This window comes from Bos indicus x Bos taurus, chromosome 21 (assembly GCF_003369695.1).
Source record: "Bos indicus x Bos taurus breed Angus x Brahman F1 hybrid chromosome 21, Bos_hybrid_MaternalHap_v2.0, whole genome shotgun sequence".
NCBI classification, from domain to species: domain Eukaryota; kingdom Metazoa; phylum Chordata; class Mammalia; order Artiodactyla; family Bovidae; genus Bos; species Bos indicus x Bos taurus.
Genome location: NC_040096.1, coordinates 21,498,487 through 21,518,866, shown reverse-complemented (window position 1 = coordinate 21,518,866; position 20,380 = coordinate 21,498,487). Strand labels below are relative to the sequence as shown.

General features: G+C 54.3%; 1 protein-coding gene across 5 annotated transcripts in view; it reads right to left on the bottom strand.

Moving 5' to 3' along the window:
- The window catches only part of ZNF710 (zinc finger protein 710), a 73,921-nt gene that overhangs the window by 7,283 nt on the left and 46,258 nt on the right, over positions 1-20,380 (bottom strand). For 3 of the 5 annotated variants that reach the window (XM_027522113.1, XM_027522115.1, XM_027522114.1), the window contains exons 2-4: positions 5,063-6,548; positions 1,436-1,627; positions 398-813 (exon numbers count right to left, since the gene is read on the bottom strand). In XM_027522113.1, coding sequence (XP_027377914.1) covers positions 424-813; positions 1,436-1,627; positions 5,063-6,520 — 2,040 coding nt within the window. In that variant the 5' untranslated portion in view covers positions 6,521-6,548 and the 3' untranslated portion in view covers positions 398-423. Of the gene's footprint in view, positions 1-397; positions 814-1,435; positions 1,628-5,062; positions 8,140-20,380 lie in introns of those variants that run through there. The other 2 variants (XM_027522116.1, XM_027522112.1) reach the window with 2 other exon arrangements.

Here is a 20,380-nt window from a genome sequence, read left to right as displayed (position 1 = left end):
ATTTTTGAAATTTTATGGTAATAAACTTGCGTTTATAACATACACAAGGTTGGAACAAAAATCTAACAGAGCAAAATGTGAATTATAACAATCGTAAATTGTATAATGAACCCTTGATCAGTTTTAAGCTCTAATAACTTTGCATGGTGACGTTAATTGTATCACTCTCTAAAAACATATTGATATGTCTCCAGACAAAAACGTCTGGGTAATAAAAGACATATTAACACATCTCCGGTCAAATAATGTGTTAAAAATGCCCTGTCTCAGTGATGATCTTGCATGAGTTCCCTAACTTCTCTATCCTTCAGTGCCTGCATCTGTACAATGGTGATAATAACAGAGCCAACCTCGAAGTGAGGGTCACATGAGTTAATAAAGGCTTGGCACACAGCACTCAACAAATATTCTTTTTATTATTGTTTATGTGAGCCCACGTAAGTCCTTTGGAGAATACATAAACGTCCCATCGTTATCACGCTGATGGCCCTCCGGGGAGCCCTCTCTCCAGACCTGAGCCCACCCCAGTGAGGTCTCAGGCCTGGCCAGCCTCCCCACTCCCCTCACTGGACAGGAGGCTCCTGAGTGCGCCATGACAGGACCATTCCTGCTCCGTCCTCGGCGTGTGGCCCACCCACCTTGGCTGTCCAGGCCGATGTCCATGACGCCGTGCTTGACCTTCATGTGCCGGCTCAGGTTGCCCTTGAGGTTGAACTTGCTGGAGCAGTAGGGGCACTTGAAGGGTTTGCTACCCGCGTGAAGGTGCATGTGGCCCAGCAGGTTGTACATGCGGTTGAAGGACTTCCCGCACACCTGGAACACACCCCGCCCCAGCCCGGCCTTGTCAGCCTGGGGGCCTGTCCTCCCCCGCCCCTAGCCGCTCCCACCTCCATGGCTGGGCCTGAATCGCATCCCCTTTGTCCCTTCCTATGTGACTGCAGAGGCCGAGGACTGGGCCCCTCCTTGCAGGTCACCGTTCCTGCGGGTCTGCCCCACACTCCCCGAGCCGAGGCTGAGACCCAGGCTGGGAGCTCCAGCAGCACTGAGTCTCTGGCCTGGGCTCCTTCCCTGAGGCTGCACCGTGACCTTCACCCCCGCCCCCAACTCTCCAAAATCAACTTCGGGGAATTCCCTGGCGGTCCAGTGGTTAAGATTCTGCACTTTCACTGCCAAGGGCCTGCGTTCCATCTCTGGCTGGGGAACTAAGATCCCACAAGCCTCAGTGCAGCCAAAGAAAAGCAGCCAATTCAGTAGCTTGTAGGACCTCAACCCTCACCACCTACCCCCCACCCCCCCAGAGCCCAGCAGTTTCAGCCAACGGGGGTTGGGTGGGGGGAGCGGCCCCCCCCTTGCCCAGCCTGGGTCCCGCCTCCTGTGATCACACGCCGGGGCCACTTGTGAGCAAGTCCTGCCCTGGGGCCCGAGGGTCCGGTACCTTGCATTTGAACGGCTTCACGGGCGAGTGGACGATCATGTGGGTCTTGAGGGTCTGCTTCTGCACGAAGGTCTTGAAACAGATGTGACACTGGTAGGGCCGGACGCTGGTGTGGATCAGCATGTGCCGCTTCATGTTAGCCTGCAGGGTGAACTCTCGGCCACACACCTCGCACTTGAACTCCTTCACGCCCTGTGGGGAGGGGGGGGGGCGGGCGGGAGCTGTGGTCAGGACCGCACGATGGACACAGGTTCTGGGAGTGTGTTCGTGCGGCCCTGACCATCAGGGCTTCTGGGAAATGACTTTCTGTGGTTTGCTGTTTCTTAGTCTCTCAGACGTGTCTGACTCTGTGACCCCATGGTCCCATTGTCTATCTCTCGGCAGACAGACCGTGTCTCCTGTGTGGGCCGGCTTGACACAGTGAAGATGACGTGTGTGACCACCAGGGGGCCCTGCCCTTGGGGAGCTGACTTCGTGCATGGTGTGTGCACTGCATACACTGAGGCTGATCACAGGAATGTTTTCAGTTTTATCAGCCTTTGATTTTTGCTTTCCCCTTTTCTTCATAGTATTATTTATTTATTTATTTTAACACTTTGTGGACTTGTGGGGATTTTAAAGTCTACAAAGATAGAGGAGAAAGATGGCAAGTACACAGCACGTGTACTTATCGCTCTCTATTCTCATCACCCAAGCCCCCTGCAGGCATAAATAGTCAATCATCTGGTTTTATGGCCAAGGCCAGATTTAGCTTCAGAATCCTTCTTAACATTACAGTCTAGGTAGCTACACCAATTGAATGGAGGAGCCCAAGGGGACTTCCCTGGTAGTCCAGTGGCTAAGACTCAACGCTCCCAATGCAGGGGACCCTGGTTCGATCCCTGGCCATGGAACTAGATCTTATATGCCATAACTAAGACCCAGTGCAGCCAAATAAATTTTTAAAAATATATTAAAAAAAAAAAAGTTCCCAGGGCTGGGACAGGCTGGATTCTCGGCTTGGCAGGATATTCTCCCCTACTCACTGCAATGTCCACTGTGAGAGACAAGGACACGAGTTCAACCTGGAGCCTCTCTAAGGCCACAGCTATGGACAGTGGTAGCTCTATGCACATGCGTGCTCTGCTGGTCAGTCATGTCCGACTCTTTGCGACCCCATGTACTGTAGCCCGCCAGGCTCCTCTGTCCATAGGACTTTCCAGGCAAGAATACTGGAGCGGGTTGCCATGCCCTCCTCCAGGGGATCTTCCTGACCCAGGGATCAAATCGGAGTTTCTTATGTCTCCTGCATTGTAGGTGGGTTCTTTACCACTAGCGCCACCTGGGAAGCCCCAGCTCCATGCACATTCAGCTTCAGTGTGAAGCTGGTTGGCTTTGGGTGGAAACCACAGCGCAGGCCAAGTGCCAGAGTGGGATGGTGGGACCCGAGAAGCCTCATTCAGCCTGTCTGGATGTAAAGGCCCCTCAAAGGAGGTGACGCTGGCTGAAAGTCAGGGTGGTTAGCAGCCTCCAGGGAGGCAGGAAGGCAGGGGAGAACTGGTCAAGGTGATGTCTAGAGACACGGCAGACAAGACAGTGTTGCTCTGCCATCTGTCTCCACAGGCCACTTTGCCTCATTTCAGAGTATTTGGAACCAATTGTACTTCTCCATAACAAATATTTTCCCTTACATTCATTCCCTTTTTAAAGCTTTTTTTTTTTTAATATTTATTTGGCTGTATCGGGTCCATGTTGTAGCACATGGGCTCCAGAGCACACAGGCTCAAAAGTTGTGGCCTGTGGGCTTAGTTGCCCTTTGGCATGTGGGATCTTAGTTCCCCGACCAGGGATCAAACCTGCATCCCTGCATTGGAAAGTGGATTCTTAACCACTGGACCACCAGGGAAGTCCCTCATTCCCTTCTACAATGAAATATATTTAGTATTTGCTTAAAAGAGAGTCAATGGCACCCCACTCCAGTACTCTTGACTGGAAAATCCCATGGATGGAGGAGCCTGGTAGGCTGTAGTTCATGGGGTTGCTAAGAGTCGGACACGACTGAGTAACTTCACTTTCACTTTTCACTTTCATGCATTGGAGAAGGAAATGGCAACCCACTCCAGTGTTCTTGCCTGGAGAATCCCAGGGACGGGGGAGCCTGGTGGGCTGCCGTCTATGGGATCACACAGAGTCGGACACGACTGAAGTGACTTAGCAGTAGCAGTAGCAGTAAAAGAGAGTCACACACTTTTGATAGACTCTCGTAATTATGAGAGGCAAGGGGAGCCCTTTGTGTTCTTGAGCATCTCATCTACTTCCCTACGGCATCCTGGCCTGTCTCTGGCCGGGTCCTCCCAGCTGTGAGATGGAAAATCAGCGATTCTCAAACTATGCTCCTTGGGTCCTGCAGGGATTCTTCAAACACTTCAGTTCAAATGTTTTAAAATGAATAAAGTTTTACTATTTAAAAAACTAATTTCAGAGCACCTGAGACACTGGGGCTGAAGCCCCTGCAGAGCTCCAGGCTTGCGGCCCAGCAAGTCCCCCCAAAGCGTTTGCTGTTGACCTAAGGGGACCCAGCAGGGTGGCAGATGTGTCCCCTCTGCTCACCTGCATCTGAATTGCAGATGTCAGGATTAGGGAGGAGAAACCACATTCAGAAACATGTCTTTGGTTGTTAAATTAAAAAAACGGTTCATATCTTAAAAAAAAAAAAAAATCCCCCAAACCACACACACAAAAACCAAAATCCAAATAAACAAAAACTAGTTTCAGTTACATCTTTTTCCTAACACTCATCAAAATAAAGCAGAGACATCACTTTGCTGACAAAGGTCCATCTAGTCAAAGCTATGATTTTTCCAGTGGTCATGTACAGTCCCTTAGACAGCAAGGAGATCAAACTAGTCAATACTAAAAGAAATTAACCCTGAATATTCATTGGAAGGACTGATGCTGAAGCTGAAGCTCCAGTGCTTTGGCCATCTGATGCAAAAAGCCAACTCACTGGAAAAGACCCTGATGATGGGAAACATTGATGGCAAGAAAAGGGGGTGACAGAGGATAAGATGACTGGATGGCATCATTGACTCCATGGGCATGAATCTGAGCAAACTCTGGGAGATGGGGAAGGACAGGGAAGCCTGGCATGCTGCAGTCCATGGGGTGCAAGGAGTTGGACACAACTGAGCAACTGAACATCAAAATAAATATAATGATAAAAATAAGAAACATTTGGGAATTCCCTGGTGGTCTGCTGGTTAAGAATCTGCCTGCAATACAGGAGATGCAGGAGACAGGAGTTTAATCCTTGGGTAGGAAGATCCCCTGGAGGAAGAAACTGCAACCCACTCCAGTATTCTTACCTGGAAAATCCCATGGACAGGGGAGCCTGGAGAGCTACAGTCCATGGGGGTTGCAGAGTTGAACACGACTCAAGTGACTGAGCACACAAATATTAAAAAAAGAAAGAAAGAAACGTTCACCACCTAAGTGGTCTCATCCAGCACTATGGGAAGCCCTGGATGAAAGCTTGGCAGGAGGAGAAAGCAGAGACTCAGAAGGCCGGCCGGGGGGAGGTGTGTGCCTGGCGGGGAGGTTCCAGGGGCCAGGTCTGGCCAGGGTGCGGCTGGCACACGGCGCCCTTACCTTATGGGTGAGCGAATGCTGCTTGAGGTGGTGGATCTGGCTGAATTCCATGCCGCACTCGGTGCACACGAAGGGCCGCACGTTCTGGTGCTTGAGCATGTGATTCTGCAGCTGGCTGCGGTAGTGGAAGGACTTGTCGCACTCCAGGCACTGGTAGAGGGTGGGGCCCTGGTGGGAGGCCAGGTGGCGCTTCAGCTGCGTCAGCGTGGAGAAGTCCAGGCCGCACTCGACGCACACATGGCAGCGGCCGCTCTCGTGCTTCACCTCGTGGGCCTTGAGCTCGCTGGGGTAGGCGAAGCCGCGGCCGCAGAAGTGGCAGCTGTAGGGCTTGACCTCCGAGTGCAGCAGCATGTGGCGCTTGAGGTGGCTGGTCTGCGTGAAGGCCTTCTGGCACACCTGGCACTTGTGTGGCCGGGTGCCCTGGTGCGTCAGCAGATGCGTCTGCAGGTGGCTGGGCTGCTTGAAGAGCTTGCTGCAGTGCGGGCAGGAATGCGGCTTGATGCCGTTGTGGCCCAGGATGTGCGTCACCAGGTTGTACTTGGACGTGTAGGACTTCTCGCACATGCGACACTGCCAGCGCTTCTGCCGGTCGCCGGCCTCCACCAGGTACGAGTCGTCGATCTGCACGTTGATGTCCAGCCGGTCCAGCTGGGCCTTCTTGTGGCGCTCCACCGTCGAGCCGGCTGCGTCCGCTTCGAACTCGCCCACCTCCTGCCACACGAAGCCCTGCTCTGGCTTCACGGGCTCTGGGGACTCCATGGTGGGGGGCTCGGGGTCGCTCAGCGGGGGCAGGTGCGGCGGCTCGAAGCCGCACTCCACGGGCAGGGCCTCCGGCCTGGGTAGCGCCATGCTGGGCTCGGCGAAGGCGTCCCGGGCCGGGTCGGGGAAGTGGGGGTCGAAGGGGGCTACGTCCAGCTCCGGCCGCGGGGCGCGGGGAAGGTGTCGCAGCGTCCGGGGCTTGCGGCTGAAGACGCTGAGGTCGATCATCTTGACCGCGCTGCTCTGCACCAGGGCCTCGCAGCCGCCGCCAGCCGCCTCGGCTGGGGCCTCTGCTGGGCCGGCATCCTTGTCGTCGCCGCCGGGCACTGACACCTCGTAGACCTCCTCCTCCTCCTCCACCTTCTCAAACTTGACCTTGGGCACCAGGCGCACAGGCGGCCGCGTCTTCCGCCGGGTGTGCTTCTCGAAGGCCGCCTCCACCTCCAGCACCTCCTCCTCGGCCGGCTCCTCCAGGGCCCGCCCGTGGCAGGCCAGCTGGTAGACGTCGGGGCCCGGGGGCCGGGGCTCCCCTATGGCTGCCCCGGACAGCTCCGGCCCCAGGTCCGGGTAGAAGGCTTCGGCGCTTATGGTGGCTCCAAAGAGCTCATTTTCCGAGACCAGGCCCAGCACGGCGGCCTGAGCCAAAGACAGCACCACCACGGCATCAGTCTGTGTCCCTGAGTCCATGAAGCCCTCCATCCCGTGGCGGCTGGCTAGGAGGGCATCGCTGCGGGAAGAGAAGGGAACATGAGCACCGCCAGCTCAAGGCTGCCAGACCGACGACAGACAGACACAGCTCAGCGAGGGCTCGCCCAAATCTGGGTGTGTCTGTCCCCGACGTCTTTCTATTCCTGTCTTGGGAACAGGGCACAGGGTAATTACGGGGAGCCATGACACCCTCTGTGTATCTGATCTTTGTTTGCCACAACCTCCATCTGCCTGTGGGGGTCCTGGTTAAGCCCTGCCCCCTTGCTGGCCTCAGTCTTCCCATCTGTGAAATAGGGAGGCTGGGTTTCCCCAGTGGTACAGGAGTTCCCAAAAGAATGGGATCCAAAATGGCAAACAGTAAAGATTCTGCTCTTTTAAAAACTGATGTTAAAAAAACCCATCTTTACTCAAATGAAATATATACCTTGTTCCCACACAATGGCTTTGTGTCTAAGGTATAATTTTACACTGACCTTGAGACTGTACAACTGTCACCATTTGCTTGGCCATGTGAATGTGGTGTTTTGGGTTTTTAAATATATTGGGCAAGAACAAGGCAACACACAAAAATAAATTAGGTGCCGAGGCCAAGCTCAGACAGCAGTTACCACCTGTCAGCCCTGATGCTAAATGACTGTGCCTTGCACAACAGGTCATTGCTCTTGATTAGCTAAATGTTGCACATTTAATGACCTACGTTTACACTGATTAAAATATAGCTTGTGTCTGATATGTACCCTGGAATTTCATAAAAGATCTGACTTGAAAGGAGTCTGTGATGGCTAACAAGCTGGAGAAAACTGGCTGAAGTGAATGCTAAAACTAGCTCCCAGCTTCACAGCCACGTTCTGTGATCCAACAGGTGTTTCTACAAAAGCCACTAAGCCCACCTGTCCGGGTCCAAAGCCGGGGCATCAGCTTCCTGCCTTCCTAGGGGATCTGCCACACCGGTGCCCTCTGCGTAGCCTGGCCTTTGCACAGAGTTCTCCCACCGGGGTGCCCTTTCCCCAACCCCACTGAGCTCCTGGCTCCTCCCACCAGCTCCCCAGGCTTCCCTGAAATTCCCCCAGTTCCCGGTGCTTCTCAGCTCTCCAGCTCTCCCTGATGTGGGAGGGCCTCCTCCCTGGCCTGGGGTCCTCATCAGATTGCACCCTGCCCCCCTGCTCGGTGTCTAGCACAGCACAACAGAGGCGCTCCATAAGGAAGGGGAAAGACAGGACTGTGGTGGCTCCTGCCTGAGGCTTCCTCCGGGGCCAGGGTCAGGTGCATGGCGGCGGCCCTTCCTCAGGAAGCAGGCTCCCGGCCGGTGTCTCCCTCCCCCTAGTAGGCCAGAGGAGCTTCCCCTTCCTGAAGCCAGCTAAAAATAAAATACCCCAGAGAGGAATTTTAGCCTCCTTGAAATGGACACTAAAGAGTAAACTATTAAGCTTAAAGCAGGGCTCTTGTGGAAAGGGTTGGACGGAAGGAAAACCTCTGGAACAGGCTGGGGGTTGTGAGGAGGGGGTGGCTAGCCCTGATGGAGAGAGCTCACCCTCCCACCCTGAGTTGGAAAGAACACTCAGCTGGGAGTCAGGCAGCCTGGCCTCAAGTCCCAGCTCTGTCACATACAAGTGACTAAGCTAAGTCACTTCTGCATCTCAGTTTCCCCATCCAAGAATGGGGGAGGGGGACTTCCCTGGGGGGGCCCAGTGGTTAAGACTCTGCATTCCCAATGCAGGGGGGAACCCAATGCAGGGTTCTATCCCTAGTTGGGGAACTATAAGACCGCCCCCCCTATGCTGCATGGCATGGCCTAAATAAATAAATAAATAAATAAAATTAACTGGACCGCCAGGGAAGTCCTCAAAGAAGCAGACTTTCTGGATGAAAACCACAGACCTGAGAGATTTCTCCATTCTGGGGTCCCAAATTCATCAAAGGTTTGGGTGATTCTATGTCAGCCTCTAGAGACTAAGAACTCATTTGATCAGTGCAGCAAATAATTTGCTAAATCCTTGGTCTGGGTTGGGCCCTGTGCTTGGAGATGAAAGGCAATGAGGTCCCCCGTGGTGTCCACAGGAGACTGCTGCGCCCACTGCAACCCCCCTGCCTCCCTGTGCGGGGAGCCTCACTGCCTCGGAGGACAGCGGCCCATCTGACCCAGCGTCCAGCAGCGCCCAGCGGCAGCCCTCGTGTCAGCTGTGGGCTTGAGAAAACAAGCAGCTCAGCACTTTTTCCAGACTTCCCCAAAGGCAGGGCCAGCAGAGGGGAGGGACTGACCCTCAGCGGCGGAGCCTGTGCTGGGACTTGGCCTGGATTCTGAATTCAGATCTGGACTTTGCCCGTTTCTGGTTCAGGCTCATCCTGTCATGCCCTGAGCCTCAGTTTCCTCATCTCTGCTGAGAGGGAGGTGATGCCTGAGTCCTGGGGTGCTGAGGACATGAGATGAGTATGTCGGCAGAGATGTCAGTCCCTCCCCTGTGCTTTTCTCCCCTCCAATCCCACCTACTTTATTTTTAATTGGAGGATAACTGTCTTACAATGTTGTGTTGGTTTCTGCCATACAACAACACAGATCAGCCTTAAGTATACAGATGTCTCCTCCCTCCCACCTCCCCACCCCACCCCACCCCTCTAGGTTGTCACAGAGCCCCAGGGTTGAGCTCCCTGCATCATACAGCAAATTCCCACTATTTACCTGTTTTACCCATGGGGATGTATATGTTTCCAGGCTCCTCTCTCCAATCATCCCACCCTCTCCTTCTACAAGTCTGTTCTCTATGTCTGTGTCTCTATTGCTGCCCTACAAATAGGTGGATCAGCGCTATTTTTCTAGATTCCACATCTCCTGTGCTTTCCTCCAGGCCCCAGTCCCTGGCAGCACCCCTCTTCTAGCACCTGAAGGGAATGGGAGCAAAGAAACCCATAACACATCACTCTATCGGCAGATGAGGGCTTCTCAGGCGGTGCAAGTGGTAAATAACCCGCCTGCCAATGCAGGAGACGCGGGTTCGATCCCTGGGTCAGGAAGATCCCTTGGAAGGGGAAATGACAACTCACTCCATATTCTTGCCTGGAAAATCCATGGATAGAGAAGACCGGGGGGCTACAGTCCATGGGCTCGCAGAGTCGGACATGATTGAGCACACACACAGACATTGGCAGATGAGCGCCTGCCCATGGAAGCACATGTCTGGGGCAGCTCCCCACAGGGAGGGTGGTCGTGTAACATTCCAGCCCTGTTAGGAGGACCTTCTAAGAGCAGAAGGGCCACTCCCAAGGCTCATACCAGGAACCCAGGTGCAAGCTGAACCTGCCCCCGGCCACCATGCATCCCCCTCCCACGGGGACAGGCTGGTGGTTTACTTTGGGGCTGAGGACTACAGCCTGTGCCTGAGTGTAGACGGGGACCTGCCCACAGCCCTTGCTCTCGAGGGGTTTATGCCCAAGTGTGGGGACACACAGCTGCCAACAACTAACCACAAATGCGGTGATTGAGTGCTCAGCAGGTCCTAGGCAAGCCTTTTAATCCTAAAAACAACCCCGTGGGGGTGGGCAGTAGTGGGCACCACACTCCACGGCCCGGGAATCCGAGGTGTAAGCAGCAAGCTCAAGAGTGCCCTGGCAGGCCAGTACTAAAGACTCTGTGCTTCCAATGAAGGGGGCATGGATTTGATCCCTGGTTGGGGAACTAGAAGACAGAACAGTGCCCCGGCAGCGAGGGCAGCACTGGGTCAGCACCTTGGCCCATCCAGGCTCCGTACCTGCAGCTCCGCCCCGCCGACCGTGCAACCTGGGAGGCCGCGTCTTGGCTCCGAGCCCTCCCTCCTCAGGCTCCCGTGAGCCAGCGGGAACGCACAGGTAGACTCAGGACCCGCTCCTGTCTGGCTGGTCCAAGGCTCCAGCCGGACTGGGCAAGGCGGGTCCCCTTCCAGGGCAGCTAGAGCCCCTCTCTCCTTGGGTATCCACTCAGAAAGCACTTCTTCCTGGGAGCCTTGATTAACCCACCTGCTGGTCAGGCCCCTGCTTAACCGACGCATATCACCCTGTAAATACACGCTGAAGGGGCTGAGTGTTCACTGGGGCAGCCAGGCAGGCTGTGTGTGTGTGTGGGGGGGAGGAGCTGTGTTTGTTGAGACAGAGGCCCGGAGAAAGAAGACAGAGGGAATCTAATTCTCCTGCATTTCACATGCGAGTTTGTCTGCCTATCGCACACGGGGCCCGGGGGTTGGGAAGCTGGGGGTTTTGCAACGCGGGTGCCATCATTCCTCCTCCTCCTGGGCCATCTTTTTGTGCCCCCCACCCCCGCCCCAGCTCTTCTCACAGGCCACAGCCCTCCTGTTTTAACATCCTGGCACGGGCTGCCCAGGGCAGGAGGCGCACCCCACCTGTGCGCCAGGGCGGGGTCCCCACACTTCAGGGCCCCTCTTGTCATCGGCCTGGGCCCTCTTGCGGCACGTGGCTTCTCAGGGCAAGGCCTCTCTCCCACCCCTTGTGCTGTGGGCTCAGAACAAAAGCTCTCTACAGTGTCCCAGAGAAAGGGGAACTCAGACCGCCCTGGGCTCTGCACTGCCTGGGCTGTGAGATGAAGGGCCACCAGGGGAGGGGATGTGGCTCAGCCTCCTACCAGGACACCCTGGTCCCCAGGGTGGAGAGAAAGGGAATGGAAAAGGCAGGGAGACAGAGGGAATAGAATCACTGCTTAATTGTAGTGTGAAGACCTGCAAGGGGAGTTGGGGGGAGGGGGGCCACAGCAGAGAGAGACAGAGAGAGGGGGAGAGAGAGAGAGGGAAGGAGGGGAGAGGCTGCGGAGGCCAAGAAACAAAAGCGGGGGAGGGGGAGGAGGCGCCTGCAGAGGGGGAGGGGACTGTGCCAATGACACCAGAAGCCCAGGGCTGTCCTATTTCCCAGGGCTTAGCATCACCCTCTCCCAGGCCAGCCCATGGGGAAAGACACAGTCTCATTCCCGGAGGCCCAGCAGGAGGCCTCCCCAACCCAGGCAGGGCCCCAGGGCCCCCAGAGCTCTCACTGATGCTTCATCTATTGCTGTGCTAAGGTCCCTGTAAAACACTGACACAAGCTTGTCAAATGAATTAATGAGTGACTTGCTCGGTGACCCTGGACAAAGTCACCTGGTCCCCCAGGGTCTCAGTTTCCTCATCTGTAAAATGGGCACAAGTGGCTTCTTGGGAACTTGAGGGCGGGTTAATCCTTGGCTTACCTGCCTGTCTTCTGGGGTCTCCTCCCCAAGACGGGAGCCCACTTCCTCTCAGCTACACTGCTTTAAAAGCTCCTCTCATGGAGACCCCCACCTTCATGCACCAGGGGAGGGTCATGGAGCTCAGGGCCACCATTGTCCCTGGGAACCAGACAGTGGGGGAGTTGAGGCCTGGTCTTACTTGGGGCTGGCAATACAGGAGTCATTTGGAAGGAAGAACCAACAAGACTTTGTGATCATCTGGCTATTTTTGCCTCACTCTTGCCACCAGGACATCTCAAAAACCAACTGAAGACACAGGAATGCTCCGGGGCTTTTGCCCAGTCTTGGGACGTCACTCAGTGCCCTGTGATCCATTACCCTCAGGGTGATTTTTGAGGGTCTGCTCCCTGACACAGGCCCCACGAGCCCCGGGCTCCTGCTGGGGAGACAGGTTCACCCCTTTGGTACTGCAGCTGAATCACTGACTCAACCCACCGGCCAGGCGCGGGGTGCCATTCTTGGCTGTGAAGATTTCTTAGTTGTTGCTGTTGTTCACTTCCTAAGTGGTGTCCGACTCTTTGCGACCCCATGGACTGCAGCCCGACAGGCTCCCCTGTCCATGGAATTCTCCAGGCAAGAATACTGGAGTGGGTCGCCATTCCCTTCTCCAGGGGATCTTCCTGACCCACAGATGGAACCTGGGTCTCCTGCATTGGCAGGAGGGTTCTTCACCACTGCGCCACCTGGGAAGTCCGAGGACATGGTAAGAAGCATAAGTTCCCACACCAGGGGGAGCTGCTCTGAGCAAGCTCAGTCTAAAACCTGAGGCACCAGGAACTTTGGGAGATGAAGCACTGGGCTCAGGTGGGTACAGGGCCCCACAGAATAGCCGCTGGGTCCCGAGAGGCTGAACTCTGAGTGGCGGGGACAGGACCAGTGTCTGTGCCCAGGGAGGGGGATAGGGAGTGACAGGTATGAAAATGACTGTTTTTTTTTTTTTTTTTAAAAAAAAGCACCTCACGGGACTTCAACTTAGAGCAAAACCACCCTCTTTGTTTCCTCTGTTGTCCCCCTCTTAAGGGTAAACTCTGCTCACATCCCATGAAAGGAAAAGGAAGCGAAAGTAAAGGCTGGAGGTTTGTGCAAACCTCAGGGCTCCTTGCCGCAGTCTCACTTCTGTCCAGCCCACAAGGTCTCACTGGACTCTGGAGCTGACCAGGCGGCTGGGGTGGGGGTGGGGTGGCCCAGGGGGAAGTGTCCGAGGCTCTTCCTTACAGGAGTCGCTCTCTGCCTCAGCTTCCCCTTTTTCCTTGGACAGATTTGCTAAGCTCTGGCTCCAGAGGTCAGAGTGGCTGGGCCACCAACCCAACACAGGAGGGCCCGATGAGGGGAAAGGACTGGTCCAAGGTTACACAGTGAGATGCTGGTGAAGCCCAGAAGCCCATCGTCAGCCAAAATCTACCTGACCCTCTTTTAAAGCTTCCTGTACGTCTGCATCTTACACATACACACAAATATACACAGTGCTGTTTCCTACCTCAGGGCCTTTGCACAGGCTGACTCCCCTGGCAGGACTTGCTCCTTCCCTCCCACTGGGTGAATACCCATTCCTTCTTTAGCAATCAGGCTTCCTAGGTGGCTCACTGGTTTAAAAAAAAAAAAGAAAATCCACTTGCCAATGCAAGAGGCATAAGAGACTCAAATTCAATCCCTGGGTCAGGAAGATCCCCTGGAGAAGAAAATGGCAACCCGCTCCAGTACCCTCGCCTGGAGAATTCCCTGGAAAGAGGAGCCTGGTGGGCTACAGTCTATGGGGTCACAAAGAGTCGGACACAACTGAGCAACTGAGCCCACACGGCACACACACACAGGCATGGCCTCCCAGGAGATATTCCTTTGCCTGGGGGCAAGGCGAAGGCCTCTTCCACAGCCTGGGAACAGCAGGTTAATTTTACCAGTGTCTAGGCTGGGTGCCCAGGTGTTTGGTCAAACAACAATCTGGATCTTCTGATGCTGTGATGTCATGGTTGATGTGATTAACATCTACAATCAGCTGACTTTAAGTAAGGCAGATTACCCTCCTTAACATGGGCAGCTCTCATCTAATCAGTTGAAGTTTTCAGAAAAAAAACCTCAAAGTTTCCCCAGAGAAGAAGGGGATTGCATATCACAGAAATCCTGCTTGGGCCTCCAGCCTGCCAGCCTGCCCTGCAGATTTTGGACTTGCCAGCCTCCACAACCGCATGAGCCAATTCCTTAAAATAAATCTCTCTCTCTGTGTATATATCCTGCTGGTTCTGTTTCTCTAGAGAACGCTGATACAGTTGTAGCGATTCACAATTGTATCTGTTGATGGGCCCTCTCCCCCACCAAAGGTCCACCCCGTAGGACGGTGACTGCAGGGGACTGTCCGGAGAGAAAGACACCAGGCTCCTCTGTCCATGGGATTCTCCAGGCAAGAATACTGGAGTGAGTTGCCATTTCCTTCTCCAGGGGATCTTCCCAACCCAGGGATCAAAACTGTATCTCCTACATCTCTTGCACTGGAAGGCAGGTTCATTACTATTAGTGTGACCTGAGAAGCCCCAGAAGTGTTAGTCCACTCAGTCGTGTCCGACTCTTTGGACCCCATGGACTGTAGCCCGCCAGGCTCCTCTGTCCATGGGATTCTCCAGGCACAATCTTGGGCCCACTCTCAATTCAAACTCTTCCAAGGACAGAGGTCCTGACTTCACAGGGTCCAACTGGCACTGCCTGATGAGAGCACCGGTGCCTGTGCCAGTTAAATCAGAATCTCTGCCTCTGGGGCCTGGATATCATGTTTCTCCAAATCTTCCCAATACATTCTGATTCTCAAAATGAATTAGTAAGAGCTGATGAGCACCCACATGGCCTGGGCCTGAGGGTGAATGAAGAGTACCCTCCCATGGATGCTGTGACGCCTGCACCTGATGGGCCCTTCTTCCCCACTCTGAGGGGTCCGATGCCCAGGCCAGGACCCCCATGCAGCACACCCACGCCTACCCACCACCGCAGGCGGTTCATACAGGAGCTGAGACCACTGGTCTGCTTCTTCTCATGTCCCAGATGGACTTAGGCCATGGAGGTTCCCCTCTTGGAAGCACAGCTATGCATCAAGCCTTACACTCTCAAGCAAACTCTTCATACACAAAGGTGCATGTGAGGTGGAATAAGGCCAAAACTCAGGGGCAGTGACACGGAGCCAGCTGGAGCCAGCCCTCCGAGGAGGAGGGGGTGAGCATGTCCGGAGAAGCAAGGCCATGCACTCCTGGGGAGTCCGGGTTCCTGAAAGCTGCCAGCCCCTGCCGCCAGCCTGGGGACCCTCAGTCACCGTTCTGTCCTGAGGAAAACTGCGTGGGTTCTTGATTCTTGTAGAGAGTGCTTGTGACTCTTTGCGGCCCCATGGATGTAGCCCGCCAGGCTCCTCTGTCCATGGGAGCTTCCAGGGAAGAACACTGGAGTATTCTTCATTGCTGTGCCCTCCTCTAGGAGGTCCTCCTGACCCAGGGCTCCAACCCCTGTCTTCTGTGTCTCCTGCACTGGCAGGCAGATTCTTTACCACTGAGCCACCTGGAACCCCTTGTGGAAATGAGCCCAAAATAACAGAGCATCTAATTAACTGCCAGGAACAAACACTGAGCTGCCTATAGAGCTGCAAACAAAGCACATGGCATCCTCCTCGGGTACAGGGGTGACGTGTGCCTCTGATCTCAAGTCCCTGCGTCCCCAGAAGGCTGTGGGCGAGGGTTCCTCCGGCCTGATGCCTTGCTTGCCACAAAGAGAGAAAGCTGGGTTCTCCCGCAGCAGGAAAGTAGCCTTGCTGAAGACCCCTCATCTTCGAGGCTGGTCTTGGAATCTTCATCAGTAGGGTTGGAAGGGCCTTTGGGGACGCTTCTGTCCAATGCTGTCATTTGACAGATGTGGAAACTGAGGCCCCAAGGCTCCCGCCCCACAACGGGCACCAAACTGAGGCTCTCGATTCCCAGTGCATGTCCATCCACCCACCCATTCATCCACAGCAAACATGGCAGCCGCCCCACACACTCAGGCTCCCCCACCAGCCTGTCGGCTGCATCAAGTCCAGACACACCAGTAAAGACCTATAAGAACTTGCTTGATTGGCCCTTGCTTACGTGGCAACTTCATAGCACTGCTTGTTCCCTTAGTCATCACCCTCCAGCCACGTGGCCCTTCCTTATTTTCTTTAACAGATTCACATGCTATTCCCGGTGCCTTGAATGCTCTCTTGTCCCTCAGCCTCCAGCCTTCAACTCCGGCATCACTTCCTCAGGAACCTTCCCTGCCCACTCTTCCAGCCAGGTCTGGTCCCCCAAGTTCTAAGTAGTTACAAGCTTACTGCTTTTCCTTCCTGGACTTTACCACAATTTTCAACGACAGGTCTAATTGTGTAATTATTTGCTCAATGTCTGATACCCCAGTTAGATCACAGACTATGGGAGGGCAGACAGCACGTCCGTGCGCCCATGGTGCCGTCCTCACAGAGCACACATCTAGAATGATCGCTGTGCCTTTCGAGAACATCCATTCCAAGTGGGAAGAAAAAAAAAAAAAAAGAGCCCCTTGCCGATCCCCAGGTGGACACCCCCAGGTCTGTGCTTCTTTTCCCTGAGCTCCAGGACTAGTCCCGGTTCCCAGGAGAAGGAATGGCAAGCTTCATGTTTCTGCAAGGCTCGTGTCTTTTCTCCAATTCCAGAAGCAAAAAGCAAGTCTATTCTTGAAACAAGGACACTCATCTGGACCCAAAGATCACCAGCGTAATGTAACAGGGAAAAACAAACAAAACTTGGGCTCACAAGTTCACGGACAAAGATAAGAATCACAACTGAAGGAACATCGGGAGCCTTTATTGGGCTTGACCTTTGTCAGGTCCTGTGATGAGCGCGTGCAGTTCCCAGGCTTCCAGGCAGCCCTCATGGGGAGGAGAACCATTTCCATTTTACAGTTGTGGAAACTGAGGCTTAAAGAGAGGCAGTCCCTGATGGGTAGGGCAGGGCAGACCCCAGCTGGGCCAGCCCCAGGGGCCCAGGCCCAGCTCTCTCCACCCTGCCACCTTTGGGTGGGGATGAGCTTTCTGGGTCAGCTCTTATTTCCTTTCCAACCTCGGTTTCTCCACACCGGGCCCGATTCAGACCTGGGAGCCCCTCCTGGCTTCCCTTCCTCCTCCCCAGCCTTGTCTCAGGCCCCTCCCACACTGAGCCCTCAGCCTTCTCCATCCGTCTTCCTCTCCCTCCTTCCGTTTCCGTGGCAACCCCATCCTCTGCTCTGCCACTCGGTCCTGCGTTCCCATCTCTTTCTTTCCTCTTTCATCTCTCCCCTCATTGCGGTATATAGCCCAAATCCCCCTCTGTCCTTTGCTTCTGGTCTCTAGTCCCTTTTACTCGCCTTTTTATCTCTTTCAATATTCTCTTGTCATCTCAGGGCGACATTTATTTATCTCTTGCTAAAAAGAAAGAAAGAGAGAGGGAAGAGGGGAGGGAGAGAGTGAGAAAGGGAGGGAGGAGGGAAGAAAGAAGAAAGGAGAAAAAAGAAACCCTATTTCATCAGCTCCAGCCATCTTTCTTTCCAAGGGCTAGACTCAGACAGATCCCAGAATGGACCCCCTGCTTTGCCACCATGCAGACCCTCTACTGACCTCACTAACCCCTGAAGAAAGAAACGGCAACTCACTCCAGTATTCTTGCCTGGAAAATCCCATGGACAGAGGAGCCTAGTGGGCTACAGTCCATGGGGTTGCAAAGAGTCGGACATGACTGAGCACACATGCAACCACAGGGAGGAAGTAAACACAGGTGGGGGTTGTCCAGGGGATGAGGGCTCACTGGGAGACGGGGCACCCTAGGGGGCTTGGCCCTGCTTCTCTGAGGTCAGGCTAGGGGAGGCACCAGAGGCCCCTTCAGGAGAGAACAAGGCTAGACCCAGACTCAGGGTTAAGCTGGGCCCAGCATCCCTTTGCATCCCTGTCCCAGCAGGAAATCACTGCAGTTCAGGAAAAGTGCACACACAAACTGCCCCACGTCCCACACCTCCTCCAGGCCCCACCTTGCCTCGTGCGCACGTATGCATGAGACACAGGGCCTGTCCCAGTCTGGGGCCCACAGCGATACTGCGGTACCCAGCTCCCCTCACTCCAAACACAACAGTGAGATTCACAACCACTCTTCATAATTCGTTCTTCCTCGTGATCCTAAATGGCCTCTGAGCAAAGGTGGCACCAACTGGTGGGGACTCTCTGACTCTGCAGTTTTTTTGACCATGCCAAGTGGCATGCAGGGATCGAACCTGTGCCGCCTACAGTGGAAGCACAGAATCTTAACCACTGGACCGCCAGGGAAGTCCTGTCTCCACAGCTGAAGACAGAAGTAAGGGTTGTCAGTTTTTTCCAACTTTTTAGCTGCCATTAGTTGGGCTTATACTACCTTCCAGGCACGCAATATAGCCACCCCAGGGAGACAGGCATCTTTATTTTCATTTTACAGATAAGCCAACTGAGGCTTGGGAAAGCCTGTCATTTGTCCAAGTCACCAAGCCAGTAGGAGGTGAAGGTGAGATCTGAGCAGGTTACAATCATGCCCCTTTTTCTTTTCTTCTTCCTGTGTTCCCGGGAGAGGAAGGTCATGCGACTCCCGGCCCAGACACCCCAGCCCCTGCCTTCAACACAAGAGAAACAGATTTACCACCGAAAACAAAGCAAGCCGATCACAGCCGGGCCCCAGTGTCTCAAAGTGACAGAGAAAACACGGGAGCTGGTGGAAAATGCTATCAAGTCCTCTGGGAAACCACAGCCACATGGAGAAGAAAGAGGCCCTGGACCCCTTCAGGAGTCCATGGGCAGCTTGAGCTACTGCTGAAGCTGAGCTGTGTTGTGGGCCAGGGAGGAAGTACTGGTGTCCACGAAGTCCTGGGGCTCAAAGGCCCTTCCAGAGTAGCTCCCACCTGCCCCATGCAAGCAGCTGGCAAGGCCCGGCCTCAGGACGCAGCAAGGCCCAGTGATCCAGGCCTGCCAAGCCCAAGGAGGTGTCAATGACATGACCTCTCTGTTTCTCCTCTAAAAGGCAGGCTGAGCACATCAGGAAAACCAGGAGCAGGGCCCAAGGAGGAAGAGATGGGCAGCAGCAGAGGGGGAGGGGAGGCATAGAAGGACAGCCCCTCAAGGTCTCCGCAGTCAGTGGCTCAGCCTAAATAAATCTGCCTGCAATCCAGGAGACCAGAGTTCGATCACTGGGTCAGGAAGATCCCCCTGAAAAAGGGAATAGCTGCCCACTCCAGTATTCTTGCCTGGAGAATCCCATGGACACAGGAGCCTGGTGCGGTACAGTTCATAGCATCGCAGGGAGTGGACACGACTTAAGTGACTGATACACAGAGGGGAGAGGAACCCAGCTCTCGGTCTGGCAGGCCCAGCCCACACCCCCATCTCTGCCACAGATGAGCTAGGTGACCTTGGGCAAGTTCCTCAACCTCCCTGGGACTCGGTTTCCTTGTTGTAAGACAAGGAACTGTGACATGAAAAGGATCCACCACATACTGAGCCCTTCCTTCAGGCCAGGCTTTTTTGCCTGATGAGATCATGGGCAGAAAGCACGACTCCCTTTTTTCTTTTCCCCTTGGCCACACCACGCTGCATGTGGGGCCTTAGCTCCCTGGCTCTGAATTGGAAGTGTAGAGTCTTAACGAATGGAATGCCAGGGAAGTCCCAAGCGTGACGTCTTGAAACAAACCCACGTTACAGAGGAGGCAACCAAGGCATAAAGGAGTAACTCACCCAACTCACCCCATCTAGGATACACACAAGAGAAGTAAGTGAAGTTTGGGTTTCATTCTTGAGTCTAACTTAAGTGCTTTAAAATTTTTTTTTTTTAATTTTGGCTGTGCTAGGTCTTAGCTGTGGCCTGTGGGATCAGCTGCTGTGTATGGGCTCTAGTTCCCTGACCAGGGATAGAACCCAGGCCCCCACATTGGGAGGGCAGAAGTCTTAGCCACTGGACCACCAGGGGAGTCCCTTAAGTGCCTTTTAAGGCAAAGGAAAGAAAGGAAATACAGGTATCCGTGGGGGATGGGCTCCAGGCCCCTGGTGGAGACCAACACATGCAAATGTTCGAGCTCCTTAAGTAAAGTGGGCAGTACAGTCAGCCGCCTGTGCTGTGTTTGATAACAAGGCTGGTGGTGCACAGTAAGGACTCGATTCCCGGGAGTTGTTGCTGCTGTTATCATTCCATTCATCATCCACGCCCTGGGCCAGGCTGGTGATGGTGGCTGGTGGGAAACACAGACCCCACTCTCGGGGACCTCACATTTTGGTTTCAGAGACAAGACAAAGAATCATGGAACAGGAGAGGAAAAAAGCACAAAAAGCATGGGGTGCCACAAAAATACAGAGTAACTTTGCTTTTTTTTTTTTAAAGGGTGTCAGAAAGATTCTTGCAAGTCAACGGGCACTTTGGGAGTCAACGGAGACTCCACTGGCTGTGGGGTCCGGCTTCACCCCGTTATATATTGGTTTGGGGGAGCCTCAGGCCCCTCATCTGTGACACAGGATCCCAGTTTCCACTTCCCAGAGCTGAGCCCTTCAGTCCAGTGAGCATGATCTATGGGATGCAGTACACAAGAGAGGGGCTGAGACAGTCTAGGAA